Source organism: Euleptes europaea, chromosome 5, assembly GCF_029931775.1.
Source record: "Euleptes europaea isolate rEulEur1 chromosome 5, rEulEur1.hap1, whole genome shotgun sequence".
NCBI classification, from domain to species: domain Eukaryota; kingdom Metazoa; phylum Chordata; class Lepidosauria; order Squamata; family Sphaerodactylidae; genus Euleptes; species Euleptes europaea.
In genome coordinates this window covers 48,638,218-48,664,011 of record NC_079316.1, presented here as the reverse complement: position 1 = coordinate 48,664,011, position 25,794 = coordinate 48,638,218, and the positions used below count along the sequence as shown (strand labels likewise).

Sequence of the window (25,794 nt, the reverse complement as noted above, 5' to 3'; positions counted from 1 at the left end):
ATGCATGTGGAGAGGGTAAGACCAGATCTTAGCCTAGGCATTCCTATGTACTGTAGAAAAAGTTTGGAACAATCGATGTAGGCAGCCACAAGCCAAAGAGGTATTTCCCACAAAACCCTGTGAAACTGCTCCATTCATTCCATGGGGCTACACCACCATTTTTGATGGTGTAACTTGACACCGGAAAAAATGAGCATTCCCCAGGGTGAAATGGCTTAGGGAGCTGACTAAAGTCAGCCCCGCCCCTGGGAACGCCCCTTTTGGTGCCAGCACAAGTCCTTGTGCCGAAGAAATGCTGCTGCCGAGGCTGCGCCTTGTGCTGTCACATGGCTCCCTGGCACCGGCATAAGTAGCCCTGCAGCAGCATTGGTTCCCATTTGGAAAATGCAAGTGGCACCCACACTGCCTTCAAACCCCTTTCGGCTTCCACCCTCCAGGATTACACTGTTAGTCTATTTTTTTAATCCCAGAATAGTTACAATATACTTTTATTAGGAGCAGTTAAAAATCACAAACCAATGAGTAAAATGTTGACTTTAACTGATTTTCACTGATCTTTTGCTCAGGGTAGATGTTAGGCAAAAAAAGGGGGAAGTGAGGAGACCAAAAAATGGCATTACCCCAGTTATGTTACATAGATGGTGATTTGGGGAAGCTCTTTATAGATTTGAGGGGTAGATAGGCTTTGATTCTGCCTAGTACAAACTTTCAGAGGTTATTTGTGACTGAAACAAAGAAGTAATGGCTTCTGAAATAGATATTTTACAAATTCAGTGGGTGGGTCAGCCCTACTTCCAGAAGCGGGCCTCCCTCTTTCTCTTATGGAGAAACACACTAGGTAGGACCCTGAAATGACATGTTGGTGAGAGAGAGAGAAAATATGTACTGGACTTGGAAGAAATGTTAAATTTTTGACATGGTAGCAGCTGGCTGGAGATTGATTACTTTGCTTGTGTTCTGTTTCATATTATATTCCAATAGCCTCTGCATCCCTTTTCACAACCAACCAGTATTCAGGTGGATACTACATTTAAACAGTGGCCAGCAACCCTGTAGCACCACTGCAGCTTTCTTATCTCGGGGAGCAGGATTTTGAGAGTAGCACACAGATCCTCCTTAGTGGCTTAATTTTAAAAGCATTCTTTGCATTTATTTGGTACACATGAGATATAAGCAAACTAAATTGAGGCTGATGTCTTTTACACAAACAGCCTGAATCAGTAATGTTTCAGTTACCTGTGAACTACAGTAATTAAGTGTACGGAACTCTTGCATCCTTTGAAGACAACTATCCACATAATTATGTTCTGGAACTGTTTTCTTCCTTCAAATATGATTCATATTTTATGACAAATGGAAAAGATGGGATGTATTATACAAGTTCACAAAAGAACCCTGTTCATTTGCTGTTCATTCTGTGAAACCAATTCCCTGCCCTTAAGGTTGGAACTAGTTGCATGGCAGCAGTTAAAACAAAGTCCATATAAAGTTACTTACAATCGTTCATGCTTCCGCAAGCCCAACTGAAAAACAACTGCAGGCTTAAAGGAATAAAAGATGTTTTCTTCTTACCAGTCTTTTATTTCTGGTCGGAATTGATGACCCTCAAACATTTATTTTCATGAAAAGCCTATTCAAGCATAATTTGAATTAGGTTGCCATATCTAATGAAACAGGAATATCTGCTGCATTTGGAACATACATTTAACATTATTTTAGGGGTGTTTTTTTTGGTGGAAGGGGGTAGTGTATCTAGCACTGTCTAATGTAAAGTTTTGAGAAATAGAAGCCCAGTGCTTCTATTTCAGTGCAGATATACTGTCCTGCCCAGTAAAAAAGACTCAAAGATATGACATATAAGACTGGGTCCTGCATGAATTAATGTGCCCTGTACCATCTTACCACCCACTGATGACCATACTGGCTAACTGCTCTCAGATCACACAGTCTGGCCTTATATCATGCACAACTGGACAGAGTCAATCTGAACTGATAATGGGGCTGGTGGTGAAAAGTATGCTTCTGCCTTTATCGTTTGTAATAGTCTCCATTTAAAGATTTCATTACTTTTGATGTAGACAAAATATAAATCCAGGGAGGTAGCTGGGTTAATCTGTTGCTGCAGAATAAACAAAACTCCTGTTTTACTGAAGGGTGCAGTCACTTAGCAACAGTAAATGTTTTCAGATGATTTAATGGAGACGCAATGGTTATCAGGGAAACCAGTCAATCTGAGTGGTCAGATAAATGTGTACTACTTTATTATTTTGTGTCTACTACTTTATTATTTTGTGTCTAAGAAACTAACACTGTACTAATACATATGTCAACTACCTTTGTTTTTGCTGTTTTAATGTCAAGGACTAAAGGAAAAGGACAAAATCTGTGTTAATTACAATGTAGCAGTCAGATTACCTGCGGCACATTCCAGCCCCTATTTCAGCACACTTGACTGCCTTATATATGCATAACTGTAGTAGTATATAGGAAACCTGCACTCTTGTTTCTATTGAATCTGGCTGGCTGTCTTAGTTGCCCCATATTACGCCTCCCTCCTGTACATGTGCTTTGGGAAGGAATGTCTTTGCACTGTGTTGTAGACATTTTGCCCTCTACTGGTCATGTGCTGCAATTTACCACCAGTTCATCCAAGGTTTTATCAGTATGATTTATCCAAACTATTTGTTAGTAAGAGTGATAAAATGAAGTCTGTATTGAAGCAAACATTGCACGGGGATGTCCCATGAGTCCATTGTTGCACAGTTGATGAAAATAATACCATCATTGTTTTTTAAAAGTATAAATAAGAATAAAATATCTTTTGTTTTGTTTTGTTTAGATCATTAAAACAACTGTTAAATAATTTAAAAGTAAGCAAACGTATGAAGTCATGAACACAGGAATCTGCCTTATACTGAATCAAACCCTTGGTTCATCAAGGTCATTACTATCTATTCAGACTGGCAGCAGCTCTCCAGAGGCTCAGGCAGACGTCTTTACCATCACCTACTGCTTGGCCCTTTTAACAAGAGATTCTGTTTTTTTCCCCAAAACTTGGAGGAGCTGCTGTTGGAAAATTAATGGACATGAAATTAAACAAGTAAAACAATGTAGATATCTGTGACTGAACTTCCAATATAATAACAACTGGACAGTCCACAGAAACTATACTTTGCCTCTAGCCAAATGCAGTATTGAGGCTGTAACCCACTTTTTCTACTTTCATGGCGGTCAAATAGTTACATCTCGGCTTTGCTCTCAGACTCCTATATAAGTTAGTGGTCGAAGTTAATTAATAGGAAAATAACATCCATTGGTATTTCTTTCAACTCTCTTTTGCTGCTTGGCAAAGAATAGGCCTTTAGATTGCTGCATCAGTACTTGCTAGATATAGAAATGCAAACTTTATTTTCTTTAGCAAACAGACATTGTTCTCCCATGTTTCATGGTGTTGTTCTGGATTATGGAACTGTAGCTGCTTACTTATCTCATTTGGAATCACTTGATGTCCGCAGAGGATTTATGCTTGCCAGGTTTAATATTCTTCCATCAGCCATTTTATATAGTAGATATAAGATAATTTCTCTCAGCAACAGGTGTTGCCCATGCATGGTTGGGGTACCTGAACACTTAATTCATGTCTTACTGCAATGTAAGTTTTACTTGAGGCTGAGGAATGCTTATATCAGACCTTTGTTGTCGAGTGCTCAGAGTTTCTCAGACTAGCAGTTGGTGGTGTATCTTTTATCTGACAGAAATTCTTTTATTACTCAACAAGTAGTAAGATACTGCTAGGTGTATCAAGGATATGTATACACTCCCAGATAATGTTACTAGCAATATTATTTTAATGCTTCTGTAGACTATTTAGTTTTTGTAATCTTGTTTTATAACTATGGTGTGATAAATGCCTAATAAAGCTGCTGCTGCTGCTGAATTATGTGAGTTAAAAGTATCTTAGGCAATATATATAAAACTATACCAAGGACAGAATAAAGACTTAACTGTGGCGATTTTAAAAAGACTGCATAAAATATGAAGGAATGGCTTGATTTTTAGCTGCACTTGAACATTCTGCTTACTGATAGTATTTGTAATTGCAGGTATCTCCCTCATCAATGGTCCAGTTTGATCATTCAAGTGTATGACATCCTTTTTACTTCTAAGTGGTACCTGAAACTCAAAGCAGCAAGCTAGGAAAAAGTACTCAAGAGACTACTAGTCCTTCCTTTTTTTCCAAATTGACTGAAGTTCAACAGTTCTACCTCTGACATTTATTTGGACTAAGAGAAGTGGAATAGTCTTTCATGAGAACACTACTCTGGATGAGAATATAGCTTTTCAACATTCGATTAATCAACAAATTGTAACCAGTGTGCCTTAATTCAGCTTTGCACATTATACCTTTTTAACAGGTATCTTCTGCCTTAGCCCTCTTAACTGTGGAGTTTTGACAATGAATTGCTTTTTCAAAATTTCAGATTATTTTCATAGTTAATGGAATTACCCTGGAATTTACATATATAAAAATTATTAAATATCAGAGCAAGCTGTTTGAAGGAGAGGTAATGGCATTGATATCTTAGTTCATAGTGCAACCAATTAGAATTCACATTATGGCAGCAACCTATAGGCGTGTAGTAACAACAGCAAATTGTTACAGCAGTGTTGTGATAGATCGGAGACTCCAGCAAGCTGTGCATTACTGCACTGGGGCATGTCAGGTATTCAAGCAAGGTGTTATGTGCATAGTGGCCCACCACAGTGTTTGTGCAGAGCTATTGAAGGTTCCTACTCCAGACCTCAGATGTTCAGATCTGACCCGTCGGTTTTCAATGCCTGAAAATTCCCTTTCCTTGGCTGGAGATGAAGATTATCACCAAATTCTCCCTAGTAATCCAAGACTCAAAAAGGGGACTTCAGTTCAAAGCACTGGAAGCCTGAAGAACATCACCGGAGAAGCTATAAATCTTGCTAGTGGAAAAATAAAAGAATTCTCATTTGAAAAGTTAAGAAGTTCTTCCAATCATGTGACCTACAGAAAGGGAAGAAAAGTTAAGTCAGACCCATTCAACAGAAGATCACTGGATTTTGACTTGATCTATGGACATTTCAGCAATGATGAAAATTCCCCCCCTCCCTTTGGCCTGTCGCAGATGTCTTCACCTGAGGAGAAATGGCAGGTCAGCAGGACCTCATTAGAGGGAAATGTGAATTCTACTTTCCCTGTGCCTTTACAAACTTTATCTGAGGACAGCTTTATCACACAGATCTTGGAAAAGCACAAGCTGGATGGTTCTTCCAGTGGGGATATTAAAATGTGCTTGGACATCTTGCTCAAATGCTCAGAGGACTTGAAGAAGTGTACTGATATAATAAAGCAGTGCATCAGGAAGAAATCTTCAGGTAGCGTCAGTGGAGGAAACAGTAATGATCCCTTAGTCAATTCTGACATTATCTATATGAATTTAATGACAAGGTTTTCTTCTTACCTTAAAAAACTTCCTTTTGAACTTAGACAGCCTGGACTCACTGAGCCGGGTGACATGGTAGAACTGATTAACAGTTTATCTGCTTTGCAACAGGCTCATTTCCCTCCAATATTTGGCAATGAGCAGCCACCTAGATATGAGGATGTTGTACGCTCTCCATCCTCCATAACAAGGCAGTCTCTCACTACAGACTTGCGAGGTAGCCAGAACACCCCTGATACAATTGGCTTGTCAAAACCTACCCAAATCCTCAATGTAGATTTTTCCTTAACTGATTTACATGACAACAACCAACAGGATAACTTAGTATCTAAAAATAATGCTTGTTCACTACCTCAGTTACTACCTGTAAACCCGTCAAGCTGCATATCTTCCACGGAAACTCTGTACATTGTGGAAGAATCAGACAGGGAAAAAGAGTTAGGCAGTGTATCAACTGCTAAGACTGGAGGAAGTTGGGAGAATTCAGAGAGCAGTCAGCAGAGAGCTGACAGGGATGTCCCTGCTGTGGTCTCTACTAAAAAATTGCCTACTGTAGGACAATCTGTACCACTGCCCCAAATTTCCACCCAAGCAGCCTCTGTCAATAGCCATGATGCTACTGCTCAGAATTCTAAAGAAGAATGTAGAAAGAACAACCAAGAAGAGATAGACAAACTTCTGTTGGACTTGGAGCATTTTTCACAGAAAATGGAAACTACCCTGGGAGGAACTTCCAATAAGGATACTGATTCTGCATGTTTGAGGGATATTGATCTATCTCGGACTCTTGAAAACAACAGTAAAGCCTGCCCAGTCATAGACAAAAGTGCTTCTCCCTCTTTATCAAAACTCATAGAAACCAATGGTCATAAAATGGAAGAAGACGACAAAAACCTTTTATTGCGTATCCTGGAGAGTATTGAAGACTTTGCTCAGGAACTGGTAGAATTTCGAATGGGCAAGGGAAGCTTATCAAAAGAAAAGGAAGTGATGTACATTCTTCAGGAAACTTTGGCCACTCCCTCTGTTACAGCTGTCCAGCAGAGCCACCCAGGTGCGGTAGCCAAAGAACCTACTGCAGCACTCATTCAACAGACATCAGAGGTTATCAAGGTAAGAGTGCAAATCTTTTCACTGTACTTTCAAGGGTTTTTCCTCATACAATGAATTTCTTAGATGATTATCATTACTGTATAGAAAACCAAATATCCCATAGATAGCGTTTTGTGGCACTTTCAGACTAACACTTATGTGTATTTCCTATGTGTATAAATAAATATTTGTAACTTTTACTTCATGTATGCACCAGCTGGGGCTTCCCACTAGGTTCACATGGCAAAGCAAGCATTTGTCACCTGTGAAAGCATACTTAGAAGCTGTCTGTAGATAATGGTTTTCAGAGACTTGGAGGTTTTATTGTAGAGCTATCATTCCCTCATGATAAAAATGTTACTGTTTTGTGCTCTGCCATAGTCTCCAGTCAAGCCAATTTTGCATGTTTTTGTAGCACTTTAAGCTGTACCCTTGCAAATTCAAAAGCAGCTCCCTGAATTATGACTAGCACAGCTGCAGCTGATATGTGTACAGTTTGGTGTGAATGTTGCACACACCGTCTGGATAATGCTCATTGATGAGCCCCTTCCTCTTGATCATTTTTGGAACTGTTTATAATACCAATTTTAATGCATGAAAAGGCAAGTAAATTTTAAAAGAAAACTAATATAGTTTCAGTAACAGTTGAAATTGTCTAAATCTAGAAGTTGTTTGCCGGCTTGTAATGTAATTGTTGTCATTTAGATTGTCTGGAATTAGAAACACAGAGTAAACAATTTTTCTCCCTAGTAAGGTTTCCCTCCCCCACTCCATCCATGACAATTTCCTATATGGAAGTAATATCAGATTTTGAGAAATAATATGACACAGTTACAAAGTGATGTTTCAGAAATACACAAAATGAAATCGGCATATGTGAAAACTGAATCCTTAAAAGCTGTAGCTTTTAAATAATATTTTTTAAATGGTATTGCTCAAGTACAGGCAATCCTGCTGGGTAGCCTTTTAAGGTGCCCATACTATTGGTTTTACCAGTTGCAGTTCAGCTAAACATGTATGTGGAAGAAGAGAAAATTCTGCTTGAATCCAGTTTTGATTTTTTAAAAATAGTTTTAATGCAGTTTTAATATGAAACTTTAAAAATAAACAGAAGTCCAACGGCACCTAAGCCTAAACTTTCACGAGTCAGAGTTCACTTCGTCCACCTCATAATTTCCCCCTCTTTTAGACAAGGTTTTGCTGGTGGTATCAGAATTTCCACTATTTCTAGATTTCTGTGTTTAACTGGGGGGGGGGGGATTCACACTGCCAAACATAGCATTTAGGATTTCCAGGTAAGCACTGTGGTGCAGTAGTTGGTCTAGGACTGGGGAGACTTAAATTCAAATCACTACCCAGTCTTGAAGCTCACTGAATGATATTGGGCCAGTCGCTCTTTCTCAGTTTAACTTACCTCACCAGGTTATTGTGAGGATAAAATGTGGGAAGGAAAGGACCGTATATGCTACCCTGAACTTTTGTGGATTATGGGCTGGATAGATATGTAATAGATTCTTAAAATCTGCTCTTTGCCAGTCTTGTAAGAAGGTAAACAAACTCCTTAAGGAGATAGATTTCCCCCCCTAATAATGAAGAAAAACAAACAAAAGAGCCCCCTCAATATTTTAGTACATAGTTCAAGCTAGGAAATTAGAGGCATGTTCTTAGAGGCATCTCCAAGCAGTTTTCATACGGAACTGAACTACAGCATATGTTTAACTTCCTGCAGCGGCTGATGACTATTAAGTTTGCACCTCAGATTTCACCTCTGAAGCTCATAAAATAAGAACTATCTGTGAAGGTGATATATTTAGCTACTTCTGCAGTATATCTAACTTTAGCACCACTGGTAGTAGTTGAGGGTGCTTCCTTTCCCACAATACCTCTGCTCTATTACAAGCCAAGGACAGATTGTCTGACTGTCATGTAGCCAGCAGGGACATAGATTCTGGTGTAGATCATGCCTCTTGATAAAGAATTGCAAAGAGGTATCCAGAGATACACATGCTCAGGGATTATTTGAATGTCAGAAAAAACGTTCTCTGGCCCTGGGGGTGAGATATAGTGATTGAACATTATTGCTGTGCATGAGAAGACGACAAGGTATGTTTCACTTAGAACTTCTTGACTGTAAAAAAACAAAACCAAGAAAATAGTGGCTGAAGTGATCTCCCAGAAGGACTTTATATCTCTGCTGGGAAGATAAGACGCGTGCTCAGGAACTAGCCAAGATGATGATCAAGGAAACATCTCTGCGAAGGGACCCAGATTTACGAGGAGAGTTAGCTTTCCTTGCAAAAGGCTGTGACTTTGTTCTTCCATCCAGATTCAAGAAGAGGTTAAAATCATTCCAGCAGGCCCAGGTTTGAATGTGCTTTTTCTTTTTCTACCACTTTGTAGCTTTTTATTGGGCCAGGGGTTGGAACTGTTCCCCCCCTCAGGCTTTTCTATTTGCAGAAAGTTATTTGCACCAGATACCAATAGGTTTAAAAATAGGCTTTCCAGGCTTAGCACACAAAATGTCCTATTGGTAAACAAGGGGAAAGAGCTGAAAGGATAAGACTAATAACATTGACCTCTTCAGGATAATAATGTTAATAAAGACTATTAATTGAAAATTATTACTGCTCTTTCCTGAAGAAAAGAAATGCTTGTGTGTTTCTCTTGATTGATGTATTTCATCCTGCATTCTTTAATCGGTGACCCTAAATGTCAGCTTCATTGGGGAAGCTTTGTTCTACTCCACTGCTGAAAATATGCTTTAAGTAGCCGCAGGAGGGGGCTTGTGTGATTGCCATTTAATATTCCCCACATTGTCACTGTGGCCAAAGTGCCTTCTGTTAGTAAGTGGAAGAAAAATGCCTTCTGATTTGTGCTCAGGGTGTATTCAACTGGGAAACTGCAAGGATGGTTTAACAAGGCCATTGTAATGATGCATTCACACCTGCACATTTTGACTAGCCTTTTGCTGAAATTCATGCAAGTTCTACATCCTATAGCCAATTAATATTTGCATATGATTTCCTTATTTTCTCGAAACATTGCTCTAAACTGGTCTCTCAATTTGTCCTTCTTCCTGGCAATTATTCTACCTTTCCTGGCGATTATTCTACCCTTCCTTGTTTGATGTCAGCACCTTTTGGAAGGAACAAATTTGCATCACTGTATAAACTTACCTGCCTAATTTAATCTGGTAGTGGAAACCAAACCTCAGCTTCTTAATGAATTGGAACACAGCTGCTTTATAATCCTAGAATTTGGCTTCCAGTTTCTTTTCCTATCAGTCTATATAAAAATAACGGACAATCAAGTTATTTGTGAACATGTTACCACATTGGCTTTAGTTTCAGGCACCATAAAAGTAAACAAGTGTTGGGACACATTGGGCACAACATGGTCTTCACAACCATCAAAGGCTCCCAAATTCTCTGATACTGCAATTAACTGTACTGAAATTAGGATATGTGATTTTAATTATGAAGGACATATGGAGAATTCCAAAGAGAGTGAGGGACCAAATTCTGACCATTAGAAAAAATATTTGGGAGCAACAGCACCAAGGAGACTGAAGCCAATATTCTGTCATGAGAATAACAGAAAGAGGCTCTCAGTGGGGACAAAAACCAGTCAAAGCAACTGTCAAGGGGAAAAAGTATATACTGCCCATTGTTAGGTGTTCAGCATTACGGTAAAGGTGATAGGAAGGATAAAACAGGGACAGAGACAGGAAACAGCTTAGACATGGTTCTTGTAAGCAGACTCCAGCCTAGCTAAAGAGTGAGGAGGGTGGAGTTCTGAAGAGGAGGGGGCAATTCAGCATCTAAATGATGGCTTGATACATTCTCCCATCAGTTGACTGCTGGAATCCAGTAGCACCAACAACATTACTGTTCCCTTAGAGAGCTTTTCTGTTATGAATGAAGTGCCATTTTTCTTACATTTTTTACATTCTTTATTAGCAAGATAATTAATGTCATGCATTATTTTTCTAGGTCCAAAATAAACAAGAGAAAAAACCTGTGACTCCATCCCCTGCTCCTGCAAATGCAACCATCAACCCACCATCTCTTCTGCCTGCAAATAAAGTCATTGGTGCCCCTTTGTCCATAAACATTCCACGTTTCTACTTCCCCAACGGACTCCCTAATGTCTGCAGCAATCATGAGGAGATCATTGCCAAGACTGAGGCAGCCTTTTCAGAGTTTGAAGATGAGAGAGCCACCATTAACGAAATGGGGAAAATTGCAAAGGTAAATGCTGTTATTGGCCAGATTTCAGCACTACTCAAAGCTGAAGTTCTGCTACAAAATAAATGATTCTGTACAATGACACAGCTCACATTCAGAGAGGTAGGGTTTAAACAGATAGCTAACTAGATGAAGATGGAAAACTTTCCCAAGCCATACCAATCTCATTCATAACCATCTTACAGTAAGCAAATTCTTGATGGGTGTCACAGACATGAGTGTATTCCACACAGGGACAGGAATTTGTGGTTTCCCTGTTGCTGTGACTGCAGATTAAGTGCAGCAGCCATGGGACTTCCATGTGACAGGCTTCCCCACAGGTTCCCTGTCCCAGTCCCCCAAGAGTGCCCCCCCCAGGCATCTATCTGCAAGTTCTAAAAACCTGATACAAGCACATTTAAAACTGCCTTTCTATCTTCCACACATACACACTGGCACCAGGATAGAGGCTCAAAGGCAGTTTGACAGCACATAAAACATGGATTTTACTAGGGAATAAGACCTATTAAAATTGATGGTATTTGCTCCAAATTAAATATTATGTAGAACTGAACTAAGCATGTATTAGGTTATCGCTTTTCTGTTAATTACATTTTGTCCTGTATTGTTCCCAGATTTGCTGCTGTCCTCTGTACTGGAAAGCTCCCATGTTCATTGCATCAGGAGGAGAGACAACAGGATTTGTATCTGTACATTCATTTGTGGCTATGTGGAGGAAGTGAGTATACACTGTAAAAATACACTTTTTGAAACATGTTACCTAGCACCACAACACCTTTCCTTTGATTCCACCCCCCCCACACACACACTGCCTTTCCATGGGGCCTTTAAATTCCATTTATCTGTTTTTACTATTTTCAGTTTTCTTCCTTTTAATGTATTCAGCATTTTCATGTTCGTTAATATGGTAAACCTTGAATTCACAAGATGCTTGTGAATTCATAATTTTTATGGTCAGAAAGACCCACTGTGGTACAGTTAGAGCATTACATAAAAGAGGTTGCAAACTTTTAACTAACAAATTTCTGCACTTGACATTAAAAGTATTGGGTGACATACAGAGTTCTTGAAAGTAGCAAAGGCTGTGTCACTGAGTTCCATAGGATACGGATTGTTCTTATTTAAACCAGTAGCAATCCACCAGTAACTAACAATAGGATGCCTTCAGACTTTAATAGCTTTTACAGTATAGTGAGGATCAGTTTGAGATTTGTGTATATGATTGATGATTGCATACCAAAAAGAAAATCAGCCCTGAAGAATTAATAATACATAAAAATTACAAGGGGGCAATCCTAAATTAGTCTACATAAGTCCCATTTTATTTAGTAGGGTTTACTCCCAGAAAAGTATGTTTGGGGTTGCAACCTAAGAGTTGAGGGGAAGATACAAGGGTAAGAAGGGCTATGAATATGAAGCATGCAGTTACAGCTGCTTACACTTGGCTAGGGTAGGGAGGGAAGGTGCAGCTAAATCAAAGGCATGCAAAAAAAAAAGCATTTCCTAAGCAGGTCTGCTCAGAAGTCTACTCAGTTCTATTCAGTGGGGCTTACTCCAGGAAAGTCTTCTTAGGATTGCCCTGTAAATAGTGTTCTTTGGCAACTCAGGTTGCAAGGAGTTCTTTTACACTCTTGTGTGTTTGGTTTTTCATGTAGGAAAGTACAAAACTGCCACGATGATGCGTCCAAGTTTATTTGTCTTCTAGCAAAACCCAACTGTAACTTTTTGGAACAGGAAGATTTCATCCCATTACTGCAGGTATGTGAGACTAGCTAATGAGTTTTATAGGTTTTTAAACATAATAATAAAATAATAATAATATTTATTATTTGTGAAGCACCTAAGAACATGGTTGCTTTACATACAATCAAGAGCAATAAAATAAATTGCCATGTCTGCAGGTTTTAATTCTAATGTATACATTTCAGTCTGCTTGTTAGAAGCACCATCAAGCAGGACCTTGGAGCAAAAGTCCAGAGCTCCAGCTAAGCAGGGGACCCCCCAAATGCAGCAGATTGTAATTAGCATATGGTGGTAGCCATTGGCCACGTCTCCACACATACAGTGTATTGTGCCTGCATGCTGCCTGAGGAGCTTGGCTATGCACGTTTTGTGTGGTGAAACAAGGCCAGTACAGCTTAGGCCTGTAGCTATGAGGGGCAATACCCCACCCAGAAATATGTCGTGCCCCACCACTGAATTCTCAGCTTTCCTTAAAAAAGAAGAAGTAAATGTAGCCTTTTTATTGCAGAGATATAAGGGGAAATGTGCAAGCCCCCTGTTGGCAAATAGACTGAATGTCTATGACTTTTTAATACTTCTTTCTTATTGAATAATTGTTTGCCCAATGTATTGGAGATGGTGAATAGTTTTTAAAGTTTGCTATAAAAGTCCGCCAATTAGTTAATTAGATGGCAGTATCAATTAACAGCACTACTCGATATAATTGTGTTTTAACCATTATGTAAAGGCTACACTTTAATATTTCCATTCCTTTTTGTAACCTTCTGTACTGGGACTTTATGCCAGTAAAGGAATTATGATGAACCTAGTCATGTGAGAATGTACTATTAATACAACAATTTAATGCAACATCACCAAGCTCTACCTTTGTGTAATAGTGGGGAGACTTCCACTGATTCCCCTTTCTACTTTGCTGCATCTGACGCTCCTCCCAACTGTCGGGAACAGTTTTTTAGGAGACATAGGAGCTGTTGTGGGAAGACAAAGATTCCCCACTCCTCCACATGACACTAATCTGGTGAACTGGGTTGGTTTCCCCACTCCTACACATGAAGCCAGCTGGGTGACCTTGGGCTAGTCTCAGCTCTCCTAGATCTCTCAGCCCCATGCTCCTCACAGGGTGTCTGTTGTGAGGAGGAGAAGGGAAGGTGATTGTAAGCTGGTTTGGTTCTTCCTTAAATGGTAGAGAAAGTCGGCATATAAAGACCAACTCTTCTTCTTCTAAAGATCTGTTCTGTCAGTGGAGCAAGGATTTGGATTGAACTCTTAAAAATAAACTATATTTCTTTTATACCAGTATAAAAATGGACAGTGGGGAATGAGGAAATGCTTTGAGGAGAAAACATGCCTGTAGACTTTACCTGAATATATTTATTTAAAATATGGATGTTTTTGCCTGCTTACTAAGTTTCCTCCTTTATTTTTCTGTCTTTAAAAGTAAATTAAAAAGGTCCAGTAGTGCTTTCAAAAGGTTTAATTAAATGAGATAGTGGCTTTTATAATGCTAGAGCTGCCTGCCAAAACTACAGCATAGTAATTGTAAACTCCTTAACTTTTGTACATTAAACAAGTGGGTTATGTCTTTCAGGATATAGTAGAAACTCACCCTGGCCTGACATTTCTAAAGGATGCTCCAGAATTCCATTCCCGCTACATTACTACGGTAGGCTGGCTGCAATTTCAATATGGCAGCATTCCTGTAAGCTAAAGCTTCATCATCCATTTTGAGCCATGGCCAATATTATAAGGAGAACAAATTTGGAAGTTGTCTAATAGTATTGTGATTATTTGCATTGCCATTCCATTCTCTGTAAATGTTAGCATCCTGTTCACTTGTCTGCAATGTCTACTCGTTCACAGTGATGGCCAACTAAGAGTTAATTTCTGAGATGGTTTACAGGATGGATCATGGCCAAACTTGTGAACAGTTCCAGGGTCATACGTGACTTGTACGTTGTCCTTAGTTCCTGTGCAGGCAGTTTCTGCATGTAGAAGGAGCTTCAGCTTTTCCCCTCAGGCTGTTATCCCAACCAGACATAATCTTGGAGAAGGACCTATTTGGCCTGTTGTGGAAGACCATGTGACTAGGGTTTGTAACCTCCAGATGGGGCCTGGAGATCTCCTGCTATTACAATTGCTCTCCAGGCAATAGAGATCAGTTCCCCTGGAGAAAATGGCTGCTTTGGAGGGTAGACTCTATGACATTGTACCCTGCTGAAGTCCCTCCCCTCCCCAAATCCCACCCTCCCCAGGCTCTACCCCCAAAATCTCCATGTATTTCCCCACCCAGAACTGGCAACCCTACATGTCACATTAAATCCTTGGACCGTTTCCAGTCAGAGTAACAGTGCGAGGTGGGGGAGGGAGGTTGAAGTCCTTCTGCAATCCTGAAGTAGGAACCTCACATGTGAGAACTGAGGAGAACAAGCAAGTCACGTATGATTTTGACTTTTCTCATGTTGGGTGTGTGGGCCTGACCCTGTGTGCGCCATCTGATGGAAATTGTACTGGTATTTCAGATTCCTTGTAACACTGTGTGTTTCTTTAGTTGTTCCTCACACATTAGTTTGCTTTATTCATTTTAAATATTGGTATTGGTTAAAATTGGTATTGTCAGGAATACAGTGCAAGACATCTGCGACTTGGAGCTTTAAAAAAAATTCACTGTAGAATTTCCCTTTTAAGAATGATGTTTCATGTTTCTAGGTTATTCAAAGAATATTTTACACAGTCAATAGATCCTGGTCTGGGAAAATCACTCTAACAGAGTTAAGGAAAAGTAACTTCCTGCAAGTAAGTTAATTTGTTGGATTCTCATGGGCAACATATATTTTAAAAATATTTTACGCTTATATCCTATTTAGAGATTTCAGTTTTGAAGTTTAGATTTAGCAGGAATTAAAAGCACAATAGCAGTGAAGATGCTTGGCAAATTTGTGGAGCAGCAAATTGAAAGACTATAGCCAGGCCTCGATGCAGTTTGCATTGGCTACACAAGCACCAGTGGCAAAAATAACCAGAGTTATGCTTTACTTTGGCTAAAAAGTCCATATCTGTTGGTTTTCTTAGTCCTTTTGTGTTTTTATAGGACAGAACAAGTTAACTGAGTTGAGAACTTCTAGATTAGACAGAAGGTCCCTAAAAAAGAGAGGTATAAATTGATGATGTCCCATAGTAATGTGTTTCAGGTAAACAACTGCAGTACATTTTCAGCAAACCATTTTTTTTCCTGCAGGGGAGACCATTCATTGTGTATCCATTCCTAATAAAATACTTGTACAGAAGCAAGTGAACATCCAAGTAGTTCAGAATATTATATAGAGGCATCACAATAAGACATATAGATATGATGAATGGTTATGGAGATTTTTTGAAATCCCCAAGTGTACTTTTAGGCATTATGCAGTTATTCTGTAGGTTAAAATGTGTTGTGTATTATTACTTGTAAAAATAATAAAACTTTGTAATAAGAGTGGGCATATCAAAAGACTGACAATAGAAGTCATCATTCTGTTGTGCATACTTGGTAATTATTCAACAACTTCTATGCAGAATTAACTAATTCCTACCTTTTCAGACCCTAGCCCTCTTAGAGGAAGAGGAAGACATAAATCAGATCACTGATTATTTTTCCTATGAACATTTCTATGTCATTTACTGTAAATTCTGGGAACTGGATACTGACCATGACCTCTACATCAACCAGAAAGATTTGGCTAGATACAATGATCAAGGTAAGTAGAGTCAAGAGTACGAGTACCACTGATAGTTGTTACTATCAATATAAATTCAGTATTGTTGGGAGATGGAAGCAGAATCCATATAAGGTGTTAATGTAGCACAGCCGAGCTATGCAATGGTGATAAGAACTAGATCAGCAGCATCAGTGGCTCCTGTGTTGCTGTTTGAGCTGATCACAGCGATGGTGCAAGGGTGCTTAGCTATGCTCTTCACTTAATCCTACAAAAATTCTTGTGCCGTTGAGTCAGGCTGTAAATAGATATAGGAATAACATTGCAGTCAAAGAGGACATGGGAGAAATGTATATTAAATTGCAATTATATGCAAAAGCACCTATATGATCTGACATCTGCATATTTTTCCAAGCATTAGGGTAAAGGGTATGTCCAACTACACTGCATACGGTGAGTTGCAGACTTGTGCTTTGTTAGGGTGATCTTCTGAATCCCTTTAATAACACCTGCAGGGGACTTAGTAGTTAATAAAACTAGTGCACAGGCTGCCTCTAGAAAATGCAAGCTCAGACAGAGAAAGTTTTTGAAAGGGCACTAAAATATCTGTAACATACTGATTATTTGAAGAGCTCTGGAGATTGATCTGTGAATATTCCATAGTACCGTATGCAATGTGAGGTGAGATATAAAGAAGATGATAAAGAATACCTCTTTCTTAGCAGCTGCTAGTTCTCCCTACCCCCTACAAATCTACCCATGTTTTATTTGTTTATTTACAATATTTATACTCTACCTAATAATCTATAGCGTTCTCAAAGCAGCATACAATTTCTTAAACACAGTAAATGCAAAATAAATAATATTTAATTAATAAATAACACTCAGAAAACAGTAAAAATGCCAAGAAACATTCATAAAACAACAGCAAAAACCTATCAGCAGAACACCCATCATCAAAATTGCTCAAGGAGCAGTAGAAGACAAACTTAAAATACTGGACTGTATTATCTAGCTCCATATTTATGTTTGTCTTCTACTTTTCCTTGATAAACTTTCTGCCTGGCACCTAAAACCTACCTAGGGAAGTGATGTGGGGAGAGAATTTTGTAGGAGAAAGTGCCACAACTACTTTACTTCCAAAGATAGGAACCTGCAGACCAGTACTGGCAGTAAATAGTCACAAATTTAACCATAAAATCAATTTATGTAATACTGGCAGTAAGGTAAACAAATGAAAGGCAGAAAGGTGGAGGTAAGGAAAACCAGCAAAGACAGGGGATTATGACATAATACAGAAGTATGAAAATACTTTATTTCTTCTTACAAACAAATGTTTTTACAATGAAGCTGTGGACTTCACCAAGTTTTATCAAGTACTCAAGGAAAGCTAAGTTTTGAATCATTCATAGTGTTAATGTTTTGGGGCAGTTTTGTTTTATTTTGTTGCTGCGTTGCCACAATTCCAACTGCCTAGTATAGAAGTTTGGTTTGGATGTAAAGGACTGCAAGTGCAGTTCTGCTTATAGATCTTTCCTGACTCCCCCTTTCCACTGAAGTTTTTTCTCTTTCTCTGAAATTCTGTTTCTGGAGATTGGGGTGATCTGCAGTGGGAAGGGGGAAATGGCAAAAAAAATGACTTTTCCCTTTGCACAGACGGAAGTGGAAGAAACGTATGGATCCATACTTTTGTGGCGTATGCAGAATCGAATTCTCAGCTCAGATTTTAAATACAAAGTACATTTCTAAACTCCAGCTATTCTACTGTTTCCAGCTTTCAGAATTGACCACAGATTCCCAGCTGTTTTGTACAAAATTAAACTATTTTGCAGATGTAATAAATTAGTAAGCTGTAATAAGGCATGTAAAAATTCCCAAATTATACCAAAATTCTGAATTCTTTAATATAACAAGAAAATATTATTACTATGGTATGATGAAACTCCTCGTTTTAACAATTTTTTAAATTTAATTCTCACTCACCAACCCTCATTATCTTTGTTCAGATAACTTCTTATGTCACCATTGCCACTAATTATGACAGATCCCTTATTTTCTATAAAAGGTCAGAAATATATGGCACTTGAGAGGCTTTTTGAAGTACAACTTTAAAAGTGTTTGATTTTTCAAGGGGGATTTAAAAGTCAGGTTAGCAAAGCTTCATAACAGGAATGTGGTTTGTAACAGAATAACAGAATTGAAGAACTTGAGATGGTTGTGTTCAAGTGATATATTGTAATTCTAAATGTATCAAGGTGGTTGACATTCAAGTGTTAAAACTTTTAATTTCTACTGAGTGATTTCTCTTGACTGTCACTGGTTTGTTTCTTAAGCTTCTTTTACACAGTGGTTCATTTAGTTGGAGGAGTTAGGAACATTAACACACTTTCCCAGTTTCTCCTTTAAACTGGCCTGGGATCACTCCTTTCACCAGAGCTATTTCCCATTCAACTCTTATGGATCACTCTATCAACCTTAGAGTTATTTCCCTAGATCACTGCTTATGGATCCTTCCTGATCCAAAAGCCAAAATGTGTTCTTTTTCACTCCCAAGGAGAATCCTCCACCAGACAGTTTACAGCACACACCACTGTTTCCAAGCTCTGTCTGTTAACTTCTCTTTCAGTCAATTGTCAGTTCTCAACTGTCAGAACTCTCCAACTGCCGTTCATACAATTCTGTTTGAACTCCCTGTCAATCAAGGGATTCTGTGACCAGGACAACTCTCAGAATACAGTTGTCTGTGACATATGGTAACAAGGAAACAGTAGTATATTCTCACCTAACCATACCAATGCATTCATCATATAGGATTAAAGAGTGGAGTAGTAGGGAGACTTTGATAAGCAGCAAAACAGTACAAATAGTAATGCAAATTAAAACTGAGGTGGCTTTTCTCTAATTAGACTGCAGTGGACAAAGACACTTGCTTATAGCTCAAGGCAATATCTGTTATATAGGAATCTTTCAAGAGAAGACACGTGAAAACATAAACCATGTACAGGAACCAAATCGAAACCATTCCTTTGCCACCTTGAAAATTGCTAGCCCATTTTTGCTCAATTCTATGCTTGACTGAAGCATACAGATTTCATACTTATAATTAACTAAAAGCCATTTCCTTCTGCTTTGATATATATAGTATATTGCACATGCCATACAGACCTTGCCACATAATCAGAATAGCTCTTATGGGTTTTAAGGAGTCTTAAGGAACCAGTAGAATGACTAGATGAAATGTATTCAAAATTGCTGTTGCATGTCAATAAACTGGATATATAGAAAAGCCACATTCAGTGAGGGGAAAGAGCTTTCTTGTTGGCCTTCACACAACTCAAAGCCACTTTCCATATGGAGATTTTTCTACATCACTTTTTATTATTATTAATTTGATTTTTAATTCACCTTTCTTACTGAGATGGAGGATGGGTTGCAAAATATGAAAAGCAAAGGCCTCCAATAAACAATGCAGTAGGACTAGGATTACAGAACTGGAAACAAAGGCATAACATACCATAATTAGGGCATGGTGTTACAGAGAAGACATTTAAGTTAAAAACACCTTTTGCTTTGAAAAAAAATCAATTTGTAACAGAACTATAGTATACTATGCTAGTCAAGAGACTAACTATTCCTAATTCCTGTTTCTTCATCTACAGCTCTGTCAAGCAGAATTATAGAGAGAATATTCACTGGAGCTGTGCTTAGGTAAGGAAGTAGGAAACAAGTAGTAGGAAAGAAAGGAAGTAGAAGCAAAATATCAATTTTAGGGACAGGTCTGGAATGTGGTTCAGAAAGGTTATTGCTGGATGTGATTCCCTCTGCAACCTAAGAGTATTTTTATACATAGTGTTTGAGTTGGCTTTGTTGACTCCTAGTACAAATGTAATTGATTTCTAATGCAAATGTAAAATGTGCTTTGGCTATAGTACACGTTCAATTTCAGATTTTTCTGTTCTCCCTTGTGAATGACATAAAAACCATGAAAGAGGCTCAAATTAGGACTATGCAAATACATTTGTTTTCATTTTTATTAAACATTTTAATTGGTTTCATTATTTTAACGTTACCCCCATTCCTTTTCATTTTTATTGTTTTCATTCCCATTGGTTTCCATTTCTTTTTGTTTGTGTTGTGTTTTCAGTTTCCACTTAGAGGAAATTCTTTGGAATTGTACCATCATCACAGCCTTCCTGCCAAATTTACAGCTTTGAGAAAAGATTCTCATTTGATAGGCTGTTAAAATTCTGGCTTGCCAAGAGGTAGTGTGAGAAACTTGGCATGTGAGTTTTTCCCCTTGTCAGGATCCTCAAGCAAGGAGTAGAAGAATCTATGCTTATTACAAAACTAGAACACGTGCCATTAGGAGCTAAAACTGTCCCCTCTCTTTGCCACACTGCTCAGTTGTTTGTAGCCTTTTTCTCCCAGCCAGGCTGACTTCCACTGTTGGAGGCAGGCTGAGAAAAATGCTAAAACCAGTCAAGTGAAGCAAGAAAAGTTGTGGGGAAAATCTGGTTTTAGGGTTTAGCTTCTCTCATTTGCTCATTCAACTCTTGTTAAAAAATAGACCCTTCCTCCCTGCTTTCTTTACACGTGAGTTGGAGGACATGAGAACAAATGTGCATGAATTGCCATATTTGGCCCTCATCTAAAAATACTTGCCTTTCTTTCCTTCATCCCTGCCTTAGTGCCAAAGCCCTCATCTGCTTTTACATAAAATTAAATAAAGAGCTGTCAGAAGCGTATTCCTTATCTCTTCTCTATTAAAAAGATAAAGGTCCCCTGTGCAAGCACCAGGTCATTCCTGACCCTTGGGGTGATTTCACATCCCGACGTTTCCTAGGCAGACTTTTTGTATGGGGTGGTTTGCCAGTGCCTTACCACATAACTTTCTCAGCATAGATCTTTTGTATGTCATTTGGTTTGGCCATGCATTTCATGGGCGGGGAGTGTTTATTTCCATTACCCATCCCTCTAGTCTGCTCTGCAGCAGCCTGCCTGCCTTCCAGATTGTACAAGCAACATGTTTGCCTTTCTCCCCTGCAGGTGTACTGCCTGCCATGGGGAGGGGGATATGGTTTCTCCACCTCTGTCCTTTCCCCACCATTTGCCGCTGCCTGCCTTAAAGGGAGTATAAGCTAAGTGTTTGTCCCTGTATCTGCCTAGCAGATGAGCACTAGTGAATAGAATGGCAAACTAACAAGATCCAGGTTGTAGTGATGGCTGCCAACTTGGAAGGCTTTAAGAGGGAAGCTGAGATGTTCTTGGAGGAGAGGGCTATTCATGGCTACTAGTAAAAATGGATACTGGTCATGATGCATACCTATTCTCTCTAGAATCTGAGAAGCATGCCTATTATATTAGGTGCTTTGAAACACAGGCAGGATAATGCTGCTGCAGATGTCTTGTTTTTGGGCTTCCTAGAGGCACCTGGTTGGCCACTGTGTGAACAGACTGCTGGACTTGATGGATCTTGGTCTGATCCAGCATGGCCTTTCTTATGTTCTTAACAGTGTTCCTCAAAGAATCAGGGAGAGAGTGATAAGCACTAAACATCCCCAACTTCTTTAAGGAACTGAAATTGAGTCTCTGACATGTATTGAAATATGGGGAGGGGCAGTGGTTCAGTGGTAGAGCATCTGCTTGGCATGCAGAAGGTCCCAGGTTCAATCCCCGGCAACACCAGTTAAAGGGACTAGTCAAATAGGTGATGTGAAAGACCTCTACCTGAGACCCTGGAGAGCTGCTGCTGGTCTTAGACAATACTGAATTTGATGGACCAAGTGTCTGATTCAGTATAAGGCAGCTTCATGTGTCTAAATATTTTTCTCCCTGTGAACTTCAGGACATCTTTGAGGCCTGTTTTTGTTTATATGTCTGACAAGTTAGGATTTCATTACTGTCTATAATACTTGGGTGTACCCAGAAGTGTGAGCCCTTGGGGGCTCTTGGCCCTTTGGCTCTTAGCCCATGGCTTACAGCTGCTTCGTCTTGATGAGCCAGCTACAGTATTTCAGACCAGCCCAAGATAGCTTGTTGATTTGTTTTTGTTTGGTTGTTGGGTTTTTAAAAATATTCAATATCTGTTATTATTGTTGTAAACCACTTTGGGTCCCTTCTGGGAGAAAAGCAGGATATAAATATTTTAATTAATACATTTTTGTCTTACAGAGGAAATCAAGTACACAAAGAAAACCAGATGAGCTATGCAGATTTTGTATGGCTTTTGATTTCTGAAGAAGACAAAAGAAGTCCCACAAGGTAGGACTTTCAAAATGTTTAGATGAAGTAAAGGAATGTTTCTCTAAATGCAACAGGACCATATTATAATGGAACAGTTCAGGCGGGAATGAGACTGGAAACTATACCACTTTGTGTAGCACATATTATCTGCTTGCTAGATGTGTTCTTCCTACTCCCAATGCCTTGTTTTTATACCTATGTAATACATTTTCTGCATTGTTTTAACATATTATGACTAATATTTTATGCTTTATCTCAGATTGCTGTAATCTGAATTATGTCTCGTCCTATTGACTGTATTGATTTACACTGTAATCCACCTTCAGTCTCAATGAGAAAGGCAGACTATAAATAATGTAAATTAAAAACTTATATCAATATACATCTTTGCAACTGTCATGTATAGCTCACATTATATACCAAAGGCCTAGAAACTATAGAGTTCCTCAGCAGCACTTTGCATTTGTCATTGTAATTCTTTGAAACATTTGATGAACTAAAAGCAGATTTTGGCCTTCTGGGAAGAGGCTGAAAACAGCAGCCTCTTCTGTAAATGTAAAAACCAGTGGTTAATCAAATGTCTAGCATCTGAAAGCTGGCAAACAAAACCACGTTAATCACTTCTTCTCTTACTACATACACATAGATGCTTGCAGCCACTTTCAGACATCATTGTGGCATGGGAGCTGTTGGAGTGCTGAATGTGTAGAAATTGCGGATTCCTCCTGGAAGCTGGGCAGAGGAGTCACAGTGTGGACGGTTCTCCTATGTCCTGGGGCTTCTGTCATTACCTTCACAGTGCTGGAAGCAGCCATACTGCTGTGGCTCCCATGCCATTGATGAAACATGAGAATGGCCTCTAAGTGGTGCAGAGATTTCCTAGGCAAACAAGATTGTTCCAACTGTTAGTTTTCCTCACTGCTGCAAACTCACTTATACTTTAAGTCTGAATACTGCTATATAATGGACTACATTTATCTCCTAAATATAAAACTTTTCCCCATCAGCAATGTCCCCTTAGAACTACATAAGACTGAAAGGAATTTTTTGGTTGGAGAGAGTTTGATCTACTAAACAAGTGAGGGTATTTTCTGTTTCAGCTCATGCTCTGAATTTCTAGATAGCACTTTCCAGTATAAGGCATTATACAGAAAGGCTTCCAGACAAAGCCGCCCTGTGTGCTTGAGAACGATCTCAATAAAGGTTCTTTGTTAGAAAATATTTCATGTCCCAAACTACAAACAAGGCTACAAACAAGCCTGACTTATTTCTCTCTCTCTTCCTAGTATTGAATACTGGTTCAGATGCATGGATTTGGATGGGGATGGCATGCTGTCCATGTATGAACTGGAGTATTTTTATGAGGAACAGTGTGAGAGGATGGAATCCATGGGCATTGAGCCATTGCCATTCCATGATTTACTGTGCCAGATGCTTGATCTAGTAAAGCCAGAATGTGATGGTAAGGCCAATGTTTACAACAGTTTACTTCCTCTACCACTATGTGAAATATTATGTGATCTCTGTGATGCTTTTTAATTCTGTATCCAATCACTTTTTGTGTTGGTGGCAGCCAGTTCACAAAAACAGTTAATCACATGCGCATTTGATCTCAGTAGACAAAAGTATCTCCATGTGAGGGAGACCAGGGATCAAACAGGGGTCTTTACAACATTTCAGACTTTGCATTCTCAAGTAGTATTTATTTTAAAGAGCACAAAAATTATAGCTATTAATTCTTGCATCCCAAAAATAGGCTTTGCTTTTTAGACCTCTGGGCAGTTGGGAGGCATTTAGTTTTCTCAATGTAAAGTATCGGTTTACCAGTCATGCCTAAAGCATGGATCATCATTTAAGCATAGATAGGTACAGAGATTCAATGCCACATTTTTGAATTCCATAAAAAAATGTTTACTGCTAGAAAATCAGCTCGTGGAATTCAAAATGTAAGCAACAACATTTATCTAAAAGTTGTTTAAAAGTTAATGTAGTGGTTAGATATATACTTGAATAGTTTCAGGGATGAAAATCTTGAAAATTAAAATCTGGACTCCAAGGACCTTCATGAGGTCTTGAGTATGTGATATCCCAGAAAATGAAGAAAATGGAACAGGAACTTTTTCCTGTTAGAGCAGGCTCTCTTTTTTTAAGACAACTAAATCTGAATTTGATTTTCACAGGCATTAATGGTCTACTGTAAATAGGAAATTCTGCAGGTTTGGGCAAAAGAATGTCCACCCCCACTTGGAACATGAATCAATCAATATCTTATAAGACTGTGATAGGAAGGGCTTGTGAAAAGACAATTAGAACAGGGCAAAGCATGAATAATATCATGCATACCTGCCTGGTAATGAAAGTGTTATTATTTTTCCTGGAACTTCTCATTAAAATTCTATTTCAACCTGATACCTTTCTTCATAGCCTGACCAGTTTCTTACATTCTTTGCAAGGTGACAGAAATGTTGTCTGTCTCTTAAAATTGAGTTGTTGTTGTTTTTGAATGAAAGCTAGTCATGCCAACTTGGCCAAACCATAACCATTAGGGCCAACATAGGCAAATTAAGTAACAAACTTAATTTGTTGTATCTAAATGATCCTGTAGAGACCTGAAAATAAAGCTGATATCCAGTTCCCAGGAATCATCTGACATTGCAAACAGACACTTAAAGCAACAAAAACTTTGCTTTAAGTTTGCTCTGTTTGCAATGTTTTTTGCAATGTATAGAAAAACAAGAATGTTCACACATTCAGGTTTGTGTCTCCTAGAGTAGGCAAACAAATCAGCAACTGTGAAGGAAATGACAGTATACTTTGCAAAAGTCCTGGCAGGGCTGATTTGTTGATTCCATCCAGGTTTCAATTCCTAGCTCATGATGAAATAACTGTCTGATCAGATTCCAAGACTGTTGCTCACCATACATTTAGCACATTGCTTTAAAGCTTCCAAAAATGAGTTGAATAGTAGTATCTATCCCTTGAATTGTTTTACAAACCACATTCTGGGTTCAAATGAAGTCATCAAATAGTTACTCACCGTAGACCTGAGCTACAGGGCAAATTAAGACAACACACATCTGAACACACTAAAAGAAGTTGTGGGAAAACCTATTTCATAAATACAGAGTTGTAATTCAAAATATTTTGGCCTTTTTATCAGTTCCTTTGAATCAACCCTTTTGATTAGTCTTGCAGATATATCTTCTGAGTACTCGGGGTGATAGTGTCTGTTATGGTAGAGCCAGTGCATGCAGTAACTCTGCACATTGTGAACTACACGCTAAGGAGGCTCCTTGCTTGTAG

General features: G+C 38.8%; 1 protein-coding gene across 2 annotated transcripts in view; it reads left to right on the top strand.

Moving 5' to 3' along the window:
- The first annotated feature begins 4,540 nt into the window (after positions 1–4,540).
- The window catches only part of PPP2R3A (protein phosphatase 2 regulatory subunit B''alpha), a 34,521-nt gene continuing 13,267 nt past the window's right edge, over positions 4,541–25,794 (top strand). Inside the window, exons 1-10 of one of the 2 annotated variants that reach the window (XM_056850069.1) lie at positions 4,541–6,587; positions 10,559–10,816; positions 11,428–11,531; positions 12,469–12,571; positions 14,145–14,219; positions 15,263–15,349; positions 16,134–16,290; positions 19,908–19,956; positions 22,420–22,509; positions 23,778–23,953. In XM_056850069.1, coding sequence (XP_056706047.1) covers positions 4,617–6,587; positions 10,559–10,816; positions 11,428–11,531; positions 12,469–12,571; positions 14,145–14,219; positions 15,263–15,349; positions 16,134–16,290; positions 19,908–19,956; positions 22,420–22,509; positions 23,778–23,953 — 3,070 coding nt within the window. In that variant the 5' untranslated portion in view covers positions 4,541–4,616. Of the gene's footprint in view, positions 6,588–8,510; positions 8,930–10,558; positions 10,817–11,427; positions 11,532–12,468; positions 12,572–14,144; positions 14,220–15,262; positions 15,350–16,133; positions 16,291–19,907; positions 19,957–22,419; positions 22,510–23,777; positions 23,954–25,794 lie in introns of those variants that run through there. The other variant, XM_056850070.1, reaches the window with a different exon arrangement.